At 42.6% G+C, this 17737-nt stretch overlaps 1 protein-coding gene and 1 long non-coding RNA gene across 2 annotated transcripts; one reads left to right on the top strand and one right to left on the bottom strand.

Moving 5' to 3' along the window:
* Positions 1-6247: 6247 nt before the first annotated feature.
* On the top strand, positions 6248-7414 carry LOC116358153 (putative nuclease HARBI1; the record flags this gene model as incomplete). The annotated part of the gene is made up of 4 exons (XM_031808492.1): positions 6248-6680; positions 6750-6865; positions 6962-7071; positions 7156-7414. Coding segments are annotated over exons 1-4 (918 nt in total), but the record flags the coding sequence as incomplete, so codon positions are not given.
* Positions 7415-12367: 4953 nt separating this feature from the next.
* On the bottom strand, positions 12368-13183 carry LOC116358154 (uncharacterized). Its single transcript, XR_004206043.1, has 2 exons — positions 12977-13183; positions 12368-12645 (listed from the first exon to the last, which is right to left on the bottom strand). It is a non-coding gene; the product is annotated as an uncharacterized LOC116358154 (long non-coding RNA).
* Between the last annotated feature and the right edge of the window lie 4554 nt (positions 13184-17737).

Genomic DNA, 17737 nt, shown 5'->3' with positions numbered 1-17737 from the left:
GAGTCGGTCCAAGAATTGAACCCTGTGGCACCCCCATAGAGACTGCCAGAGGTCCGGACAGTAGACCCTCCGATTTGACACACTGAACTCTATCAGAGAAGTAGTTAGTGAACCAGGCGAGGCAATCATTTGAGAAACCAAGGCTGTCGAGTCTGCCGATGAGGATGTGGTGATTGACAGAGTCGAAAGCCTTGGCCAGATCAATGAATACGGCTGCACAGTAATGTTTCTTATCGATGGCGGTTAAGATATCGTTTAGGACCTTGAGGATTATAATCACAGTCGTATATATTCCCCCCCAAGCAGACACATCGATGGCTCTGAACTAACTTTATTTGACTCTTTGCAAACTGGAATCCACATATCCTGAGGCTGCATTCATTGTAGCTGGGGATTTTAACAAGGCTAATCTGAAAACAAGACTCCCTAAATTGTATCAGCATATCGATTGCGCAACCAGGGCTGGTAAAACCTTGGATCATTGCTATTCTAACTTCCGTGATGCATATAAGGCCCTGCCCCGCCCTCCTTTCGGAAAAGCTGACCACGACTCCATTTTGTTGCTCCCTGCCTACAGACAAAAGCTAAAACAAGAAGCTCCCACGCTGAGGTCTGTTCAACGCTGGTCTGACCAATCTGATTCCACGCTCCAAGACTGCTTCCATCACGTGGACTGGGATATGTTTCGTATTGCGTCAAACAACAACATTGATGAATACGCTGATTCGGTGAGCGAGTTCATTAGAACGTGCGTTGAAGATGTCGTTCCCATAGCAACGATTAAAACATTCCCAAACCAGAAACCGTGGATTGATGGCAGCATTTGCGTGAAACTGAAAGCATGAACCACTGCTTTTAATCAGGGCAAGGTGACCGGAAACATGACCGAATACAAACAGTGTAGCTATTCCCTCCGCAAGGCAATCAAACAAGCTAAGCGTCAGTATAGAGACAAAGTAGAATCGCAATTCAACGGCTCAGACACAAGAGGTATATGGCAGGGTCTACAGTTAATCACGGATTACAAAAAGAAAACCAGCCCCATCACGGACCAGGATGCCTTGCTCCCAGGCAGACTAAATAACTTTTTTGCCCGCTTTGAGGACAATACAGTGCCACTGACACTGCCGCAACCAAAACATGCGGACTCTCCTTCACTGCAGCCGAGGTGAGTAAAACATTTAAACGTGTTAACCCTCGCAAGGCTGCAGGCCCAGACGGCATCCCCAGCCGCACCTTCAGAGCATGCGCAGACCAGCTGGCTGGTGTGTTTACGGACATATTCAATCAATCCCTATCCCAGTCTGCTTTTCCCACATGCTTCAAGAGGGCCACCATTGTTCCTGTTTCCAAGAAAGCTAAGGTAACTGAGCTACACGACTACCGCCCCGTAGCACTCACTTCCGTCATCATGAAGTGCTTTAAGAGACTAGTCAAGGACCATATCACCTCCACCCTACCTGACACCCTAGACCCACTCCAATTTGCTTACCGCCCAAATAGGTCCACAGACGATGCAATCTCAACCACACTGCACACTGCCCTAACCCATCTGGACAAGAGGAATACCTATGTGAGAATGCTGTTCATCGACTACAGCTCAGCATTTAACACCATAGTACCCTCCAAACTCGTCATCAAGATCGAGACCCTGGGTCTCGACCCCGCCCTGTGCAACTGGGTACTGGACTTCCTGACGGGCCGCCCCCAGGTGGTGAGGGTAGGTAACAACATCTCCACCCCGCTGATCCTCAACACTGGGGCCCCACAAGAGTGCGTTCTGAGCCCTCTCCTGTACTCCCTGTTCACCCACGACTGCGTGGCCATGCACGCCTCCAACTCAATCATCAAGTTTGCGGACGACACAACAGTGGTAGACTTGATTACCAACAACGACGAGACAGCCTACAGGGAGGAGGTGAGGGCCCTCGGAGTGTGGTGTCAGGAAAATAACCTCACACTCAATGTCAACAAAACTAAGGAGATTATTGTGGACTTCAGGAAACAGCAGAGGGAACACCCCCCTATCCACATCGATGGAACAGTAGTGGAGAGGGTAGTAAGTTTTAAGTTCCTCTGCGTACACATCACAGACAAACTGAATTGGTCCACCCACACAGACAGCATCGTGAAGAAGGCGCAGCTGCGCCTCTTCAACCTCAGGAGGCTGAAGAAATGTTGCTTCTCACCAAAAGCACTCACAAACTTCTAGAGATGCACAATTGAGAGCATCCTGTAGGGCTGTATCACCGCCTGGTACGGCTACTGCTCCGCCCACAACCGTAAGGCTCTCCAGAGGGTAGTGAGGTCTGCACAACGCATCACCGGGGGCAAACTACCTGCCCTCCAGGACACCTACACCACCCGATGTCACAGGAAGGCCATAAAGATCATCAAGGACAACAACCACCCGAGTCACTGCCTGTTCACCCCGCTATCGTCCAGAAGGCGAGGTCAGTACAGGTGCATCAAAGCTGGGACCGAGAGACTGAAAAACAGCTTCTATCTCAAGGCCATCAGACTGTTAAACAGCCAACACTAACATTGAGTGGCTGCTGCCAACACACTGACTCAACTCCAGCCACTTTAATAATGGGAATTGATGGGATTGATGTAAAATATATCACTAGCCACTTTAAACAATGCTACTTAATATAATGTTTAGATACCCTACATTATTCATCTCATATGTATATGTATATACTGTACTCTATATCATCTACTCTATCTTTATGTAATACATGTATCACTAGCCACTTTAAACTATGCCACTTTGTTTACGTACTCATCTCATATGTATATACTGTACTCGATACCATCTACTGCATCTTGCCTATGCCGCTCTGTATCATCACTCATTCATATATCTTTATGTACATATTCTTTATCCCTTTACACTTATGTGTATAAGGTAGTAGTTTTGGAATTGTTAGCTAGATTACTTGTTGGTTATTACTGCATTGTCTGAACTAGAAGCACAAGCATTTCGCTACACTCGCATTAACATCTGCTAACCATGTGTATGTGACAAATAAAATTTGATTTGATTTGAGGATGGACACGAGGACCAGGAGGGGATCTGCAGCTCGCCGCCGTGTGCCAGAGAAGTCTGCTGCTCTGCAGGATGTTTCAAGGATGGGGTCCAACAAGCAAGAGGCAATCTGTGTACAGGAGATCTTCACCTCCTACTTCTTTGAAGAGGATGCTGTTCCCTGGCAACACCATAGACTACACATTGCACAACCAAAGGCTCTTTTAAGAGTAATTCACATTGCAATAAGAGTATTCTTCCATTTACTTAGCTATGTCAACTGCAGTTATTCAATTCCGTTTGTCTCCCTCTGATTTCTACTTCTCAGGTGAGGGTGCTGTGATGTCTGTACAAAAACAAAACAATGAGACACTCTATAACCCACACCTACACACTCATGTATCAATCTGATTGATGGATTGTGTGGTGCAGTAAGCAGGCTCAGGTGTATTACTGTGGCTCCTTCCACCTTCAAGAATAGGCAAGAGGACCAACCATGGAGAATAGTGAGACACTTAATTATATATATAACTACGCTATATTGTTTGTCCTCATGTGTCTGTTTATGTTGGGGCGGCAGGGTAGCCTAGTGGTTAGAGCATTGTACTAGTAACCGGAAGGTTGTAAATTCAAACCCCCGAGCTGACAAGGTACAAATCTGTTGTTCTGCCCCTGAACAGGCAGCTAACCCACTGTTCCTAGGCTGTCATTGAAAATAAGAATTTGTTCTTAACTTACTTGCCTGGTTAAATAAAGGTAAAAAAACGTTTTGCAGCATAAAGTACTCTGCAGCCACTTAGTGTGGTGTGGACACCAGGTGAGGCCACACAGATTCCTGTTGAACACTGTCTCTTGAACTACCTTATTTTCTCAATAACACTCTCTCTCCTTCTCTTCATCCCTCTGTCCTCTTCTCCCTAAATCCTCTAGGTTATATTTATGTTTTATTTTATTTCACCTTTATTTAAACAGGCAGGTTAGTTGAGAACAAGTTCTCATTTGCAACTGCGACCTGGCCAAGATAAAGCAAAGTGTAAGGGATCTCGTCCTTCTGAGGAGGAATAGCGAATAAGGATCGGAGGACCAAAACGCAGCGTGGTAAGTGTCCATAATTTAATGAAGCAAAATGAACACTGAACAAAAACAACAAACTAACAGTCCTGGGGCCTGTTGCACAAAAGTAGAATTAAGACATCCGGGATAAATGACTCAGCTGAGCTCAATGAAGCCAAAACATGTGCGTCCAGGCTTAATTGGTTGCACAAAGACCAAGCCAGGATGAGCAGACACGGATTCATTAAGCCAGGTGAAACCAATCCTGGATAGGTGCGCGCTCACGGCTCACTCAAATAGACCCCGCCACAGATCACAGATTAACTGATTTACCATGGCAACTAGAGCCGCGTACTTTACCCCGTCGGAAGCACAAATCCTCATGGAGGCATACGAGGAGGTAAACTATATAATTAAGAAGAAAGGCAACACCGCCACAGTGATAAAGCAAAGAGAAAAAGCGTGGCAAAGTATTGCAGACCGCCTGAATGCGTAAGTAGTGCACAATTACACACTCACCGCTCCGCTGAAACATCACAATTACAATTCAAATATTTAATTCACATCTCCAAAAATGCAGTTGTACTGTAATTATGAAACGGTTAATTTTTTTATTGAAATGCACTGCAGATATGAGTAAAATTGTGTAAAGTAACTCCATCACACTGTATAAAGCTATGATAATTTATTTTTTATTTTTACTGAAAACAAGACAAAAATACCAAGTAATTTTTTGCAGTGTGACTCCATTAAGTGTGTGTGTGTGTGTGTGTGTGTGTGTGTTTGTGTGTTTGTGTGTAGATTAAACATGAACGGGCCAAAACGGACATGGCAGCAGGTCAAAATCAAATACAAGAACATTCTGCAGAATGGTATGGTCCCTGACTAATATTTAACAAAGCACAAGCATATATTGTACCCAGAAGGTGCCTGCTCACACATTGTCTGTACTGTTTTAGCAGTGAAAAAAGAATACCCACAGACAAGGCACGGGTGGTGGGTCACCAAAGGCTGACCTTACCCCAGCAGAGGACATGGCCTTGGAGCTAAATAAAGGCAGGCCCGTCTTAGAGGGGATCCCTGGGGGGAAAGAGACGAGCATAGGTTCCTCCCAAGATGCCACCCGCTTCATTCAAGGTATGTCCTTCCATCTCTACATGGGATACAACCACATTCATATTGAATCAATTTGGACTGTCTGACTTTGGTTTACCTATTGCCTTGCAGTGTCTGGCAGCACTGTGTTCCTGTTAGAGCCACCAGCACAAGCACCAGACGATGCTGATCCAGTGAGTACTCCATCAAAGGCATACTGTAGGCCTGGCATGTCTTGTCTACTAGCTTCAATATGAATCCGATTAAATGTGATAGGGTGAAGGCCCCAGTGCAGCAGCAACAGCACATGATGGAGACGATGATGAGGAGGAGACCATCTCTCTGGATTCCAGAAGGCATGAGGTATCATGTTAAGACTGTGAAAGTACTATTTACTCTACAATGGTGAGGAGTCCTCATCAAAATCAAAAAATCGAATTTCTTTTACAGGACCCAGATGCTATACAGTGGGAAAACCAGCCTGGCAACATAGTGCGTATTAATAAAAGGACACCACATCCTGCCAAATTCCAGCTGCGCTAATTGTATTGTGTTCACAGAGCTCACAAGCTATCAGAAAGTTGTATGGCAACCACCTCCGGCGCCAAATAGAACTGGCAGACATAGACATTCAGTACAAGAAGAAAAAGATGGAAAATCTTGCACTGGAGTTCGAAATAAAAAAGAGGACAATTAGGAAACTGGACCTTGAAATAAAAAAACTTGAGAGGGAGGTGAGATATGCCTTCAATGTACACTGTATGCTAACTGTAACACAAATGTATTAATCATTATTTTTCTTTCCTCCCCCAGCTCCAAGAAGATGACACAGCTCAAAATAAAAATTAGGTATATTCTCGTAAAGTCAAGTGAGCCATGACATATGAGCTCTTATTGTGAGCACACAGGACGGTGGCATCTTTCTAAGGTTTTTTTTATTTTCCCAGCAATCAGTACAACAAGTCATCGTTATAAGGCATCGCCCTCTTTTGCCCACCCCCCCAGCACCAGGTGTGGCCACTAGCCTATATGAAGGCCCAAAATTGTGTGTTCCTTTCTGCTCTGACAATGGCATGCCCATTCGTGCGAGATGTGGTGGATGAAGAAGCACTTGTGCTGAGGAGAGCCTTCAGGCGAGAAAGGGTCTTCAGGGACCGGTTGGACCCACTGGCCTTCCCTGATGACCATCTATATGAAAGATACAGGTTTTCTGCAGATGGCATCAGGTATCTATGCAGACTACTGGGTCCCAGGATTAAGCACCGCACTGCACGGAGCCATGCACTGAGTGTGGAGCAAATGGTTTGTGTGGCCTTGCGCTTTTTTGCTAGTGGAGCCTTCCTGTACTCAGTGGGTGATGCAGAACAGCTGAACAAGGCCACAATTTGCCGCACAATAAGGAGTGTGTGTCTGGCTATCAAAGCATTAGCAGATGTCTTCATCTCCTTCCCTGGCCACAGAAGACTCTGTGACATCAAAGAGGAGTTCTATAGGATTGCAGGTAAGAGGATCTACAAATTACAGGACAACTGTTAACACATAGTAGGATACTCATTACTTTGTGTGACAGGTTTCCCCAATGTCATTGGTGCAGTGGACTGCACACACATAAGGATAAAAGCCCCCTCAGGTGCCCATGAGGCTGATTTTGTGAATAGGAAATCCTTTCACAGCATTAATGTTCAGGTGAACATAACTTTTTGATATTGTCCATTGACGAACACTCTGCATTGCCAGTGATGTGCATTGATTGGTGTAATATTCCTCATCTTATGATTTCAGATGGTCTGCAATGCTGACTGTGTGATCAGCAATGTTGTGGCAAAATGGCCTGGCTCAGTCCATGACTCCAGAATCTTTCGGGCCTCTGAAATCTATCACAAGGTAAGCCACACAACCCCTATTTATAACCATCATGGCTGTGTCAAGAATATCACTGTGTTTATGAGGTAGTAATGATGAGATTTTGTGTTGACAGGTGAATTCTCTGGTGTGTTGCTGGGAGACAGGGGGTATGGCTGCCAGCCTTTTCTCCTGACACCTTTCACAGACCCCCAGGAAGCACAGCAGGCCTACAACCATGCCCATGCCAGGACCAGGGCCAGAGTTGAAATGACCTTTGGCCTCCTGAAGGCACGCTTTCACTGCCTTCACAAATTAAGGGTCAGCCCTGTTAGGGCATGTGATATTACTGTGGCTTGTGCTGTCCTCCACAATGTGGCCTGCCTGAGGAAGGAGAGGGCCCCCAGAGTGCCACCAGCCATGGACTGGGACAATCCGGCAATCTTCCCTGATGACGACAGTGGTCGGCTGCTGAGGGACCAATATGTGTTGAATTATTTTAGTTAGTATGTGTGCTTTCAATTTTGGTTAAATATGTCCTGCGGTGGCAGAGGAATTTGGTTTTTTTTGGGTTCGTTTTTTGACGAATTTGGCCTCTTATGATTGTGCGGTATACTGTGTGTAATACAAGGCTGCAGGGAGGCTACTGCATCCATTCATTTGTCTGTTCAGTTGATGTGTATGGATTTGTCCTGCATTTATTTTAGTGTGCAGACATGCAGGGTGTGTTATATACAGACCTTTGAATGTGTATGTATCATTTTGTATAATATGCTTGGATTCTGTGCTTTCCATCTTGTAGAGTCACTGTGACTTCAGTTTCGAAAGGAGCTGATGGTTTACCTGCTTTTGTCCTTATTCAATAAAGGAACATAATGTTACACATTGTGTTTTTATATTCATATGGAATGTGTATTTGTTTATATGACAGAGTACTAGGGCCACACTGAAGAAAAAGGATAAAGTCATACATTTATGAGGCTGGTTCTTTCTGCAGAAAAGCTACATATTGTTTTTACAGTTTTGATACTTATGACAATGTGATACTTAATATTCTGGCACATCAGCATGTCTTTGTTTATGAAACCATACTGAAGTACAATTTCACGAAATGCCCCACATCTGTCATTTTAACAACTGTCCTCCTTTAAAACAACTGGTTACAATATTATGACTTGTGTTTTTTTCCCCTCTGTGGCCCTAATATTTTATATATAGCCTTATAGTCTATGGGAAACTGTAAATTATCTAATGATAGCAACATCTAAAAATCATTTTTTTATCCAAAATCATTGAAATTAATGATCACAAACGTTTAAATAATAACAGTGGGTCTAGTTATATGTGATAACAATGTATAGTGAGCAGTGAAATAACTATTGGTTTCCATTTGTGGTGACTGCTGACTGACATTAGGGATGAGATTAAATAGATCCTGGAATTTAGCCTGGTCTGGAGCAGGCTAGCTCCACAGAATACATCTCCATGGTAATTTATACCATAACATATCCTCCTGCCCCCTATCCATCTTTAGTGCAACCGGATTACGGATCAATTGAGCCAGGATCACCAAGATATCCTGGCTTAATCCCTTATCCTAGTTTTGTGCAACAGGCCCCTGTAAGGTGAATGACAAAACACTAAACAGGAAATAAACACCCACGAAACACAGGTGGAATAAGGCTACCTAAGTATGATTCTCAATCAGAGACAACTAACGACACCTGCCTCTGATTGAGAACCATACTAGGCCGAACACAAAAACCAACATAGAAAAACAAACATAGACTGCCCACCCCAACTCACGCCCTGACCATACTAAAACAAAGACAAAACAAAGGAACTAAGGTCAGAACGTGACACATAGCAATTCGACACAATACAACAACACAGAGTTACACATGGAATAAACAAAACATAGTCAATAATACGGTCGAACAAAGAAAACAAAAAGTCTATATACAGTGAGTGCAAATGAGGTAAGATAAGGGAGTTAAGGCAATAAATAGGCCATGGTGGCGAAGTAATCACAATATACCAGTTAAACACTGGAATGGTAGATGTGCAGAAGATGAATGTGCAAGTAGAGATACTAGGGTGCAAAGGAGCAAGATAAATAAATAAATACAGTATGGGAATGAGGTAGGTAGATAATGGGCTGTTTACAGATGGGCTATGTACAGGTGCAATATAAGCTGTGTCGCTGAAGCCCTCCCGCATCTGAACTGCAACATAAACATTTTGAACCAGGAACAGATATAGCCCTGGTTCACTCCAGACCTGACTGCCCTTGACCAGCACAAAAACATCCTGTGGCGTACTGCATTAGCATCGAATAGCCCCCTTGATATGCAACTTTTCAGGGAAGTTAGGAACTAATATACACAGGCAGTTAGGAAAGCAAAGGCTAGCTTTTTCAAACAGAAATTTGCATCCTGTAGCACAAACTCAAAAAAGTTCTGGGACACTGTAAAGTCCATGGAGAATAAGAGCAGCTGCCCACTGCACTGAGGCTAGGAAACACTGTCACCACTGATAAATCCACTATAATTGAACATTTAAATAAGCATTTTTCAACAGCTGGCCATGCTTTCCACCTGGTTGCCCCTACCCCGGTCAACAGCCCTACACCTCCCACAGCAACTTGCCCAAGTCACCCCATTGCTCCTTCAGATAGCTGATGTTGTGAAAGAGCTGCAAAATCTGGACCACTACAAATTAGCCGGGCTAGACAATCTGGACCCTCCCTTTCTAAAATGTTCTGCCAAAATTGTTACAACCCCTATGACTAGCCTGTTCAACCTCTCTTTCGTATCGTCTGAGATCCCCAAAGATTGGAAAGCTGCCGCGGTCATCCCCCTCTTCAAAGGGGGAGACACTCTAGACCCAAACTGCTACAGACCTATATCTATCCTACCCTGCCTTTCTAAGGTCTTCAAAAGCCAAGTTAACAAACAGATCACTGACCATTTCGAAACGCTACCGTACCTTTTCCGGTATGCAATCTGTTTCCGAGCTGGTCATGGGCAGACTCAACAGCCTTGGTTTCTCAGATGATTGCCTCGCCTAGTTCACCAACTACTTTTCAGATAGAGTTCAGTCTGACAAATCGGGGGGCCTGTTGTCCGGACCTCTGGCAGTCTCTATGGGGGTGCCATAGGGTTCAATTCTCGGGCCTACTCTTCTCTGTATACATCAATGATCTCTCTTGCTGCTGGTGATTCCCTGATCCACCTCTACGCAGACAACACCATTCTGTATACTTCTGGCCCTTCTTTGGACACTGTGTTAACTAACCTCCAGACGAGCTTCAATGCCATACAACTCTCCTTCCGTGGCCTCCAACTGCTCTTAAATACAAGTAAAAGTAAATGCATGCTTTTCAACTGATCGCTACCCGCACCTGCCCGCTAGTCCAGCATCACTACTCTGGACGGTTCTGACTTAGAACATGTGGACAACTACAAATACCTAGGTGTCTGGTTAGACAGTAACCTCTGCTTCCAGACTCACATTAAGCCTCTCCAATCCTAAATTAAATCTAGAATCGGCTTCCTATATCGCAACAAAGCATCCTTCACTCATGCTGCCAAACATACCCCAGTAAAACGGACTATCCTACCGATCCTTGTCTTCGCCGATGTCATTTACAAAATAGCCTCCAACACTCTACTCAACAAATTGGATGCAGTCTATCACAGTGCCATGTGTTTTGTCACCAAAGCCCCATATACTACCCGCCACTGCGACCTGTACGCTCTCGTTGGATGGCCTTCGCGTCATACTTGTTGCCAAACCCACTGGCTCCAGGACATCTACAAGTCTTTGCTTGGTAAAGCCCCGCCTTATCTCAGCTCACTGGTCACCATAGCAGCATCCACCCGCAGCACACGCTCCATCAGGTATATTTCACTGGTCACCCCCAAAGCCAATTCCTCGTTTGGCCGCCTTTCCTTCCAGTTCTCTGCTGCCAATGACTAGAACGAATTGCAAAAATCACTGAAGCTGGAGACTCATATCTCCCTCACTAACTTTAAGCACCAGCTGTCAGAGCAGCTCACAGATCACTGCACCTGTACATAGCCCATCTGTAAATAGCCCACCAACGACCTCATCCCCATACTGTTATTTATTTTGCTCCATTGCACCGCATTATCTCTACTTGCACATTCATCTTCTGCACATCTATCATTCCAGTGTTTAATTGCTATATTGTAATTACCTTGCCACTATGGCCTATTTATTGCCTTATCTTGCCTCATTTGCACACAATGTATGTAGACTTTTCTATTGTATTATTGACTGTATGTTTGTTTATTCCATGTGTAACTCTGTGTTGTTGTTTTTGTCGCACTGCTTTGCTTTATCTTGGCCAGGTCGCAGTTGTAAATGAGAACGTGTTCTCAACTAGCCTACCTGGTTAAATAAAAAATAAATCATAGAGGGCACAGCATGATCAGAGGTGAGAGATCACTTGGTCAGGTCAACAGGAACATTTATTAAAGAGATGCTTTACATTGAAAAACAGAAAGAGATGCTGTAGTCCCAGTTAATGATCAAAGGTCAGTTTTGCATTTCACCTCCTGATTATGACTAACAATGTTAGAATAAAAACACAAGGCTTAAACATGCTCTCTCTCCACCTGTCTCTCGTCCTTAGATATGTTTTGATGTGAGAGAGGATGCCACCCCCCAGTCCCATCAGCCACCTCATCCGCTTTTAAGATAAACTTCGGGCCGACTAGACGCAATTATGCAATTGTGATGAACTGAGAGAATATTTGGGGAGCACTGTGATTCATAAATTATATGCTCCCTTCCCTGCTCCTATGTTCTTACCTCTTTCCCTTTCTGTCTCTTACACCTCTCACCTCCTTTCTTCCTCTGTTTTTATAATGCACAACAGATGTGCATTGAAATACAGATTGAACTTGAATTTACAATATTACAATTATATTTATAATGTATGTATTTATAACACTTGGATAATGAACTTCTTTCAATAAAGAGTCACATTCTCTACTGGTTGAAATACTAAACCTATCCTGTGTTAATCAGATCAATGCAAATGAAGGGCATTAGGTATTGCGATTAACTGGTTTTAGAGTATTTACATGATGCATAGGAAGTGTAGTGTTCTGTTTAAATATATATGTGAATTACAAATCAGCCTTTAAGTAGTTAAATCCTTTTTCTAGTCGTAGGGAACCATGTGTAACCACTGTCCCAGGACCAAGATTGGTAAACACTGTTGAAGTGTATAATTGTAATGCAGACACAGCATCATTCAAACACTGGAATTTGCTACTCCTGGTATTGGATATGACTGAAATAATCTCAAAGACATTCATACCTGAACTGCACCTTTATTTGCCAAGGTAGAGTACATGATCAGTGAATATATTAAATGTACAGGTTACAATACAGGTATTTGTATCCTCCACTGCACAATAAGCAAGAACACAACTACGTTACTTCATCTTTCTGCATTGCATGGCAAATATCAGCAAGGCAAGCTTCCAAACATGTACATTCAATTTGCAGTAAATGCTTTAGCTAGCTAGATTCTTTACATCCACTGATTCACATTAAACAGCCTGGTTTGCTGGTTGTTTCAGGAGTCCCTAAAACATTAAACAACCAGAATTACAATTTCATACGCATGTCACAACACCCATAAAGCTAGCTGGCTAACGTTAGCTAGTCAGCTAGTTTGCTAAATCGAGATGATCGGAAATTAACTTTATGATACAAAAATAAGCATAATAGTTTGTCTCTACATGAACTAACATATTCCTGTTATATTTAATATAAGTATACATGCAATCATAATTGACTGTAGCGAATATGAAGCACCCACACGTTACCGGTGGCTGACACCGTTCATCCCGCGATGATTGTGTTAATTAACATTGTACGTTAGTTTTAACGTGCATTATAGTCATTGATATTTACCAGTTATTTATGTTTACTAAATATCGGTGGGCCGAGTTGTCCGTCGTCATCATAAGGGTTAAGGAGAGGGGCAAACTGCTGGGGAACCATCTCTCAAATCTTCTGGGAGAGAGGATCAATTCTCTTGGACGGAGGCCCCCTCCGGCCTGAAATAGCACTCGCCTCTGCTGCATCCTTTTTTTGCTTTCGCTTTCGCTTTCCGTTTTTCCAGCACACCTTCATTTGATTTGGGTTCCTTTTTTCTTTCATCCTTGTCGATCCATTAAATCTGTGGCATAAAATGGCCCAGGTGTCTTCCTCATTTTTGACAGTCGTGTTGTCTGTCTTTTTATCCTCCAGTACATTACTAAATTCCTCCATCAGTTCCGACGAGGTTTTCATAAGCGGAGAAATGTGAACAACTTTAACAAGCCATGATCAGGTGTGTAGCTGACAAATAATACACGTCAAAATAAGTAATGACAATAATACATTATATTTAATGCTAGCTAGATTTGTTTATAAACTAGCTAGCTACAGTAGCTAACGAATTAGTTATATGTCTAGTACTGTAAAAAAAAAAAAAAAAAATCGGCCAACCCATGAGATCCTTTCACGATGGAGTTGCAATAGTTCAAACGTTACATTGTTATTATTTTATCAAGGAGCAGCAATTTTGTGGCCTCATTTGTCAAGTAGGCTAGCTACTTCGTTTCAACTCAAGAAAAAACTCATATATTGGTGCAACACGTCACTAATCATAGTTTAAAACCGTTCATTATAGATTTACTGAGCCAGATTTAAAATGAAGTGGTGCCACACATCTCTGATTAATTATAAACCTAGATTTACAAAACCTAGATTAGCTCTAATCCTAGATGAATTAAAACCATGTTGGTGCAACCCACCCTAAAAGGTTATAGTTTCCTTTCTTCTTACCTTCTTTCATTGATTATATCAATCACTTAAGTTTTTAGGTGTCAAAGGTGGATATGAAAATGACAGACTATTTCAATGTTTTTCAGTCCTGTTCCTGAGGAACCCATTTTTATTCTAGTCCACTAAATGCATCACTAACAAACCCATTGCACCTGATTTTAGTTGCATTGGATGTGCTAGTGCGTGCTGGGCTAGAGGAACATCTGTGGGTCCAGAATATAAAAATATTGTGGAACATTACACCAAAAAGAAGTATCAAAATGACTCCCAAAACTCACACATAATGGGGCCTGAAAAGTATATGTAAATAATGTCAAAGTAGAATTGTTACCGTATTGCAGAAGGGTTGCTGATAATCCATGCTGCAGTGTGGCTCTGATCTGTCGGTTTGACTTTATGGTGAATCTAGAGAGTGCAGCGCGTAGACGTTCGGTGGTTCTCTTCTGGCACTTTTATACATTTCTCTCACAATGACTCATGCGGTCATCATTGTTTTACACTAATTGAAACACGGTCAAGCCATCTGCTTTTCTGTTTTCTTTTTGCACTCTCTCTATACACTCTCAAACCCAGATCAATGAATCCCTACCACTGTGACGCTGAGTCATCATAATGCTTTAGCAAATGTACATTATACAAGGGGCAGTGGTAGACAATGTAAGTAACCCAATTTATGTCCCTCTAACTTCCCGAATGCCTCTGCTTATGCTACAGCTATTGTTTGCCGCAACCATGTGACTATGAACCAGGTTGCCAGAATTATTATTATTACTTCATCATAAAGTTGATCAGCTAGCTAACACAGAGGACAGATCTGTTCATGGCTATGCAGCTATGTTGGAGGCTCAGATGCTGAGACAGCAGTGCAATTAACTTAGGCCTGACTTTATGTGTCGCTAATATTGTAAGTCTGATTAGGCCAAGGGAGTATTTTATATATGTAGCTAGTAATATATATTTTTAAAGGAATACTGTTATTTACATGGCTGGATTGCTAAATTAGTTACTAGTTCGTTTGCTAATGTTCCTTAGCCGCAAACCCCGGCCATAGCCGCAGTGAACAGCGTCGTCTTGTAACATTTTTACAGATAAATTGAGGGAAGTATCTGAGCTTTGTTATTTTGAATGCCTATTTTTAAGCATTGACCTCCAAACACTGCTGAAGTTAGTGAGCAGCAAGGTTCACTCTGTTTTTGTTCTCCAATAAGTGTTACTTATGGACTTTAATGTCCCCCCCTCGCTTTCCCTTCTTTTTTCAGAGGGAAACACATACCCTTTGACCCTAGAGAAGGTTCTCCTTTTCACTTCGGTGGCTTCAGCCATTCCTAGGCTGGGATTGCCAGTGGAGCCACAGCCAGTTCTTACACAAACAAGAGAATAAGGCTGCCAGGATCTTCCCGGAAGCAGATACATGCAGCATTGTTTTAAGGCTACCAATTCACCCAACCCTACGCAGCCTTCAGGGAGGAAATGGAGAGTTGAATTCTACAGTCACCAACATTTGGTGTCATTGTCAAAGACTCCAGCCACTCAAGTCATAGACTGTTCTCTCTGCTACCGCACGGCAAGTGGTACCGGGGCGCCAAGTCTAGGTCAAAGAGGCTTCTGAACAGCTTCTACCCCTAATCAAACGGCAACCCAGACTATTTCCATTGACCCCCCCCCTCTCTCTTTTATGCTGCTGCTACTTTGTTATTATCTATGCATAGTCACTTTAATATCACTTTATCTCCACCTACATGTATATATTACCTCAACTAACCGGTGCCCCAGTACATTGACTCTGTGCCGGTACCCCCTGTATATAGCCTCGCTATTGTTATTTTACTGCTGCTCTAATTATTATTGTTATTTAATTTTTTTGTATTTTTCTTAACTACATTGTTGGTTAAGGGCTTGTAAGTAAGCATTTCCCTCTAAGGTCAACACCTGTTGTATTCAGCGCATGTGACAAATAACATTTGATTTAAAGGGAATTCATTTAAGGGGAATTATCCAAAACGTTTATTGCATGACCACCTAGTAAGTTCGGAATACTGCAGCCAATGTTAATTGGTGATGTGTGCCAAAATGATTTATATTGTGAAAGTTTCCGACAAGATTGGCCATCAGCAAAAAAAAGTTGTGTAGTGAAAGTTTTCAAAAACAACCAACCAGAATCAATTGGACAGTAATACATAATGCAGCTTTAATATTTTAATATATTTCTTGGTAGAGTGGGTAGACTGGGCATTATGCAAAGTAGTTAAGTCATGAATGTCAAGGGGCATATATTACAATATGTGCAATGTTACCATAAATCTTACAGTAAATATGGACAACATTTAATTTACATGTGTTATGGCAATAAAAACAGACCCTGTGGTTCATCGGTGGGCAACTCCAGTCCTCGAGGGCCTGATTGGTGTCACACTCTTTCTCCATCCCTACCAAACACAGCGGATTAATCAAATTGCATTCTAAACTGAAGATCATGATTAGGTGATTATTGAAGTCAGTTGTGTTAGCTGGGGCTGTGGCAAAACTGACGCCAATCAGGCCCTCGAGGACTGGAATTACCCACACCTGCTGTAGTTGGTACATAGGTCGAGGTGCAGCAAGTTGATGAGGGTAGTGGAGAAGCACTGGTGGGACTTTTTGAGTGAAGTGACAAAGGGTGAAAAGGATATCAGGGTGCCCAGGAACTTGAAGCTGCTGATCATCTCCATGTCAATGTACCGTGTATATGGGAGAATGGTCTTTAAGTCTCACCATCTACTTTTTGAATTTGTTTTTACAGGGTTTACACCCAGAGGCCTGAGTATGCTAACAAGTTTGTGGGTCAGGATGGTGTTGAAAGCAGAGCTATAAAAGAAAACGCACTCTGACATATGTAAAATGCATAATTGATACATTTGGCATTGGATAGGAGTTGGTCCAGTGAATTTTCTACCACGTGTTACACGATATCTATTGTTCTAGTTTTTAAAATCGATATCGACTGGGCTCTAGTGGAGATGGTAAGAAGCTTTGATATCATGGGGACCACACTTCTAACGTCCTTTCTTGGTACACACCCAACACAGACACGGCAGTCATAACAACCAGTGGCACTCCATCCTAAGGTGGCTGAAGAAGTTTTGCCTGACGTCAAACATTAAGAGTGTCGGATTGAAGTGTTTGAAAAAATGTAAACAACCATAAGAGCAGATAACTTTTTTTGTAATCATTACTGGCACAGTGATTTTTAAAATCAATTCTAATTCTAGTCACTTTCAATTGATTAATTGACTCCAAGAACCATAGATTGTTCGTAGTTCATAACATTAACACCACTGACATTAAACGTTGCTTGACTGTAGATTGGGATACATGTTTTAATAGCATTGGATATTTGATTGGGCTTAATGTTGTATACCTTGCGGTGTTGTGCATGCCAACCAGGTGAGAATCACCGGAATTAACTGTGATACTTAATGAATCAGGTCTTTGCTGCTTTATCAGCCTCTCCCTTGCCCACTCCAAGCTCCTCTTCATGGTTCCCTTCTGCAAGACAATTGTGTGATAATAAAGCGGAAAGAATGGGAATCCTATTCCTTCTAAGCAGTACTTTTAGTACTGGGTATATGCCTGAAGTTATTTTACCCTAATAAGCTTCGATGGAATGTAGATATTCCAAAAACGAAGTGAACTTGCACATTAAAGTCTACTCTGCTCTAAAGCTGACATGTTGTAGATGTTATCAAAGGTTTTACAAGGTTGTCACTAGCCAAATTTGCTTTATGTGAGCTTTTCAGTGTCTTCATGTTAATCGCCAGCTAGCGCGGCTACCGCTAGCATTGAAATGACAGAAAGAAGAAGAAC

The sequence above is a fragment of the Oncorhynchus kisutch genome, linkage group LG28 (assembly GCF_002021735.2).
Source record: "Oncorhynchus kisutch isolate 150728-3 linkage group LG28, Okis_V2, whole genome shotgun sequence".
Taxonomy (NCBI): domain Eukaryota; kingdom Metazoa; phylum Chordata; class Actinopteri; order Salmoniformes; family Salmonidae; genus Oncorhynchus; species Oncorhynchus kisutch.
The sequence above is the reverse complement of the archived record's forward strand: the minus strand, read 5'-3'. Positions and strand labels throughout refer to the sequence as shown.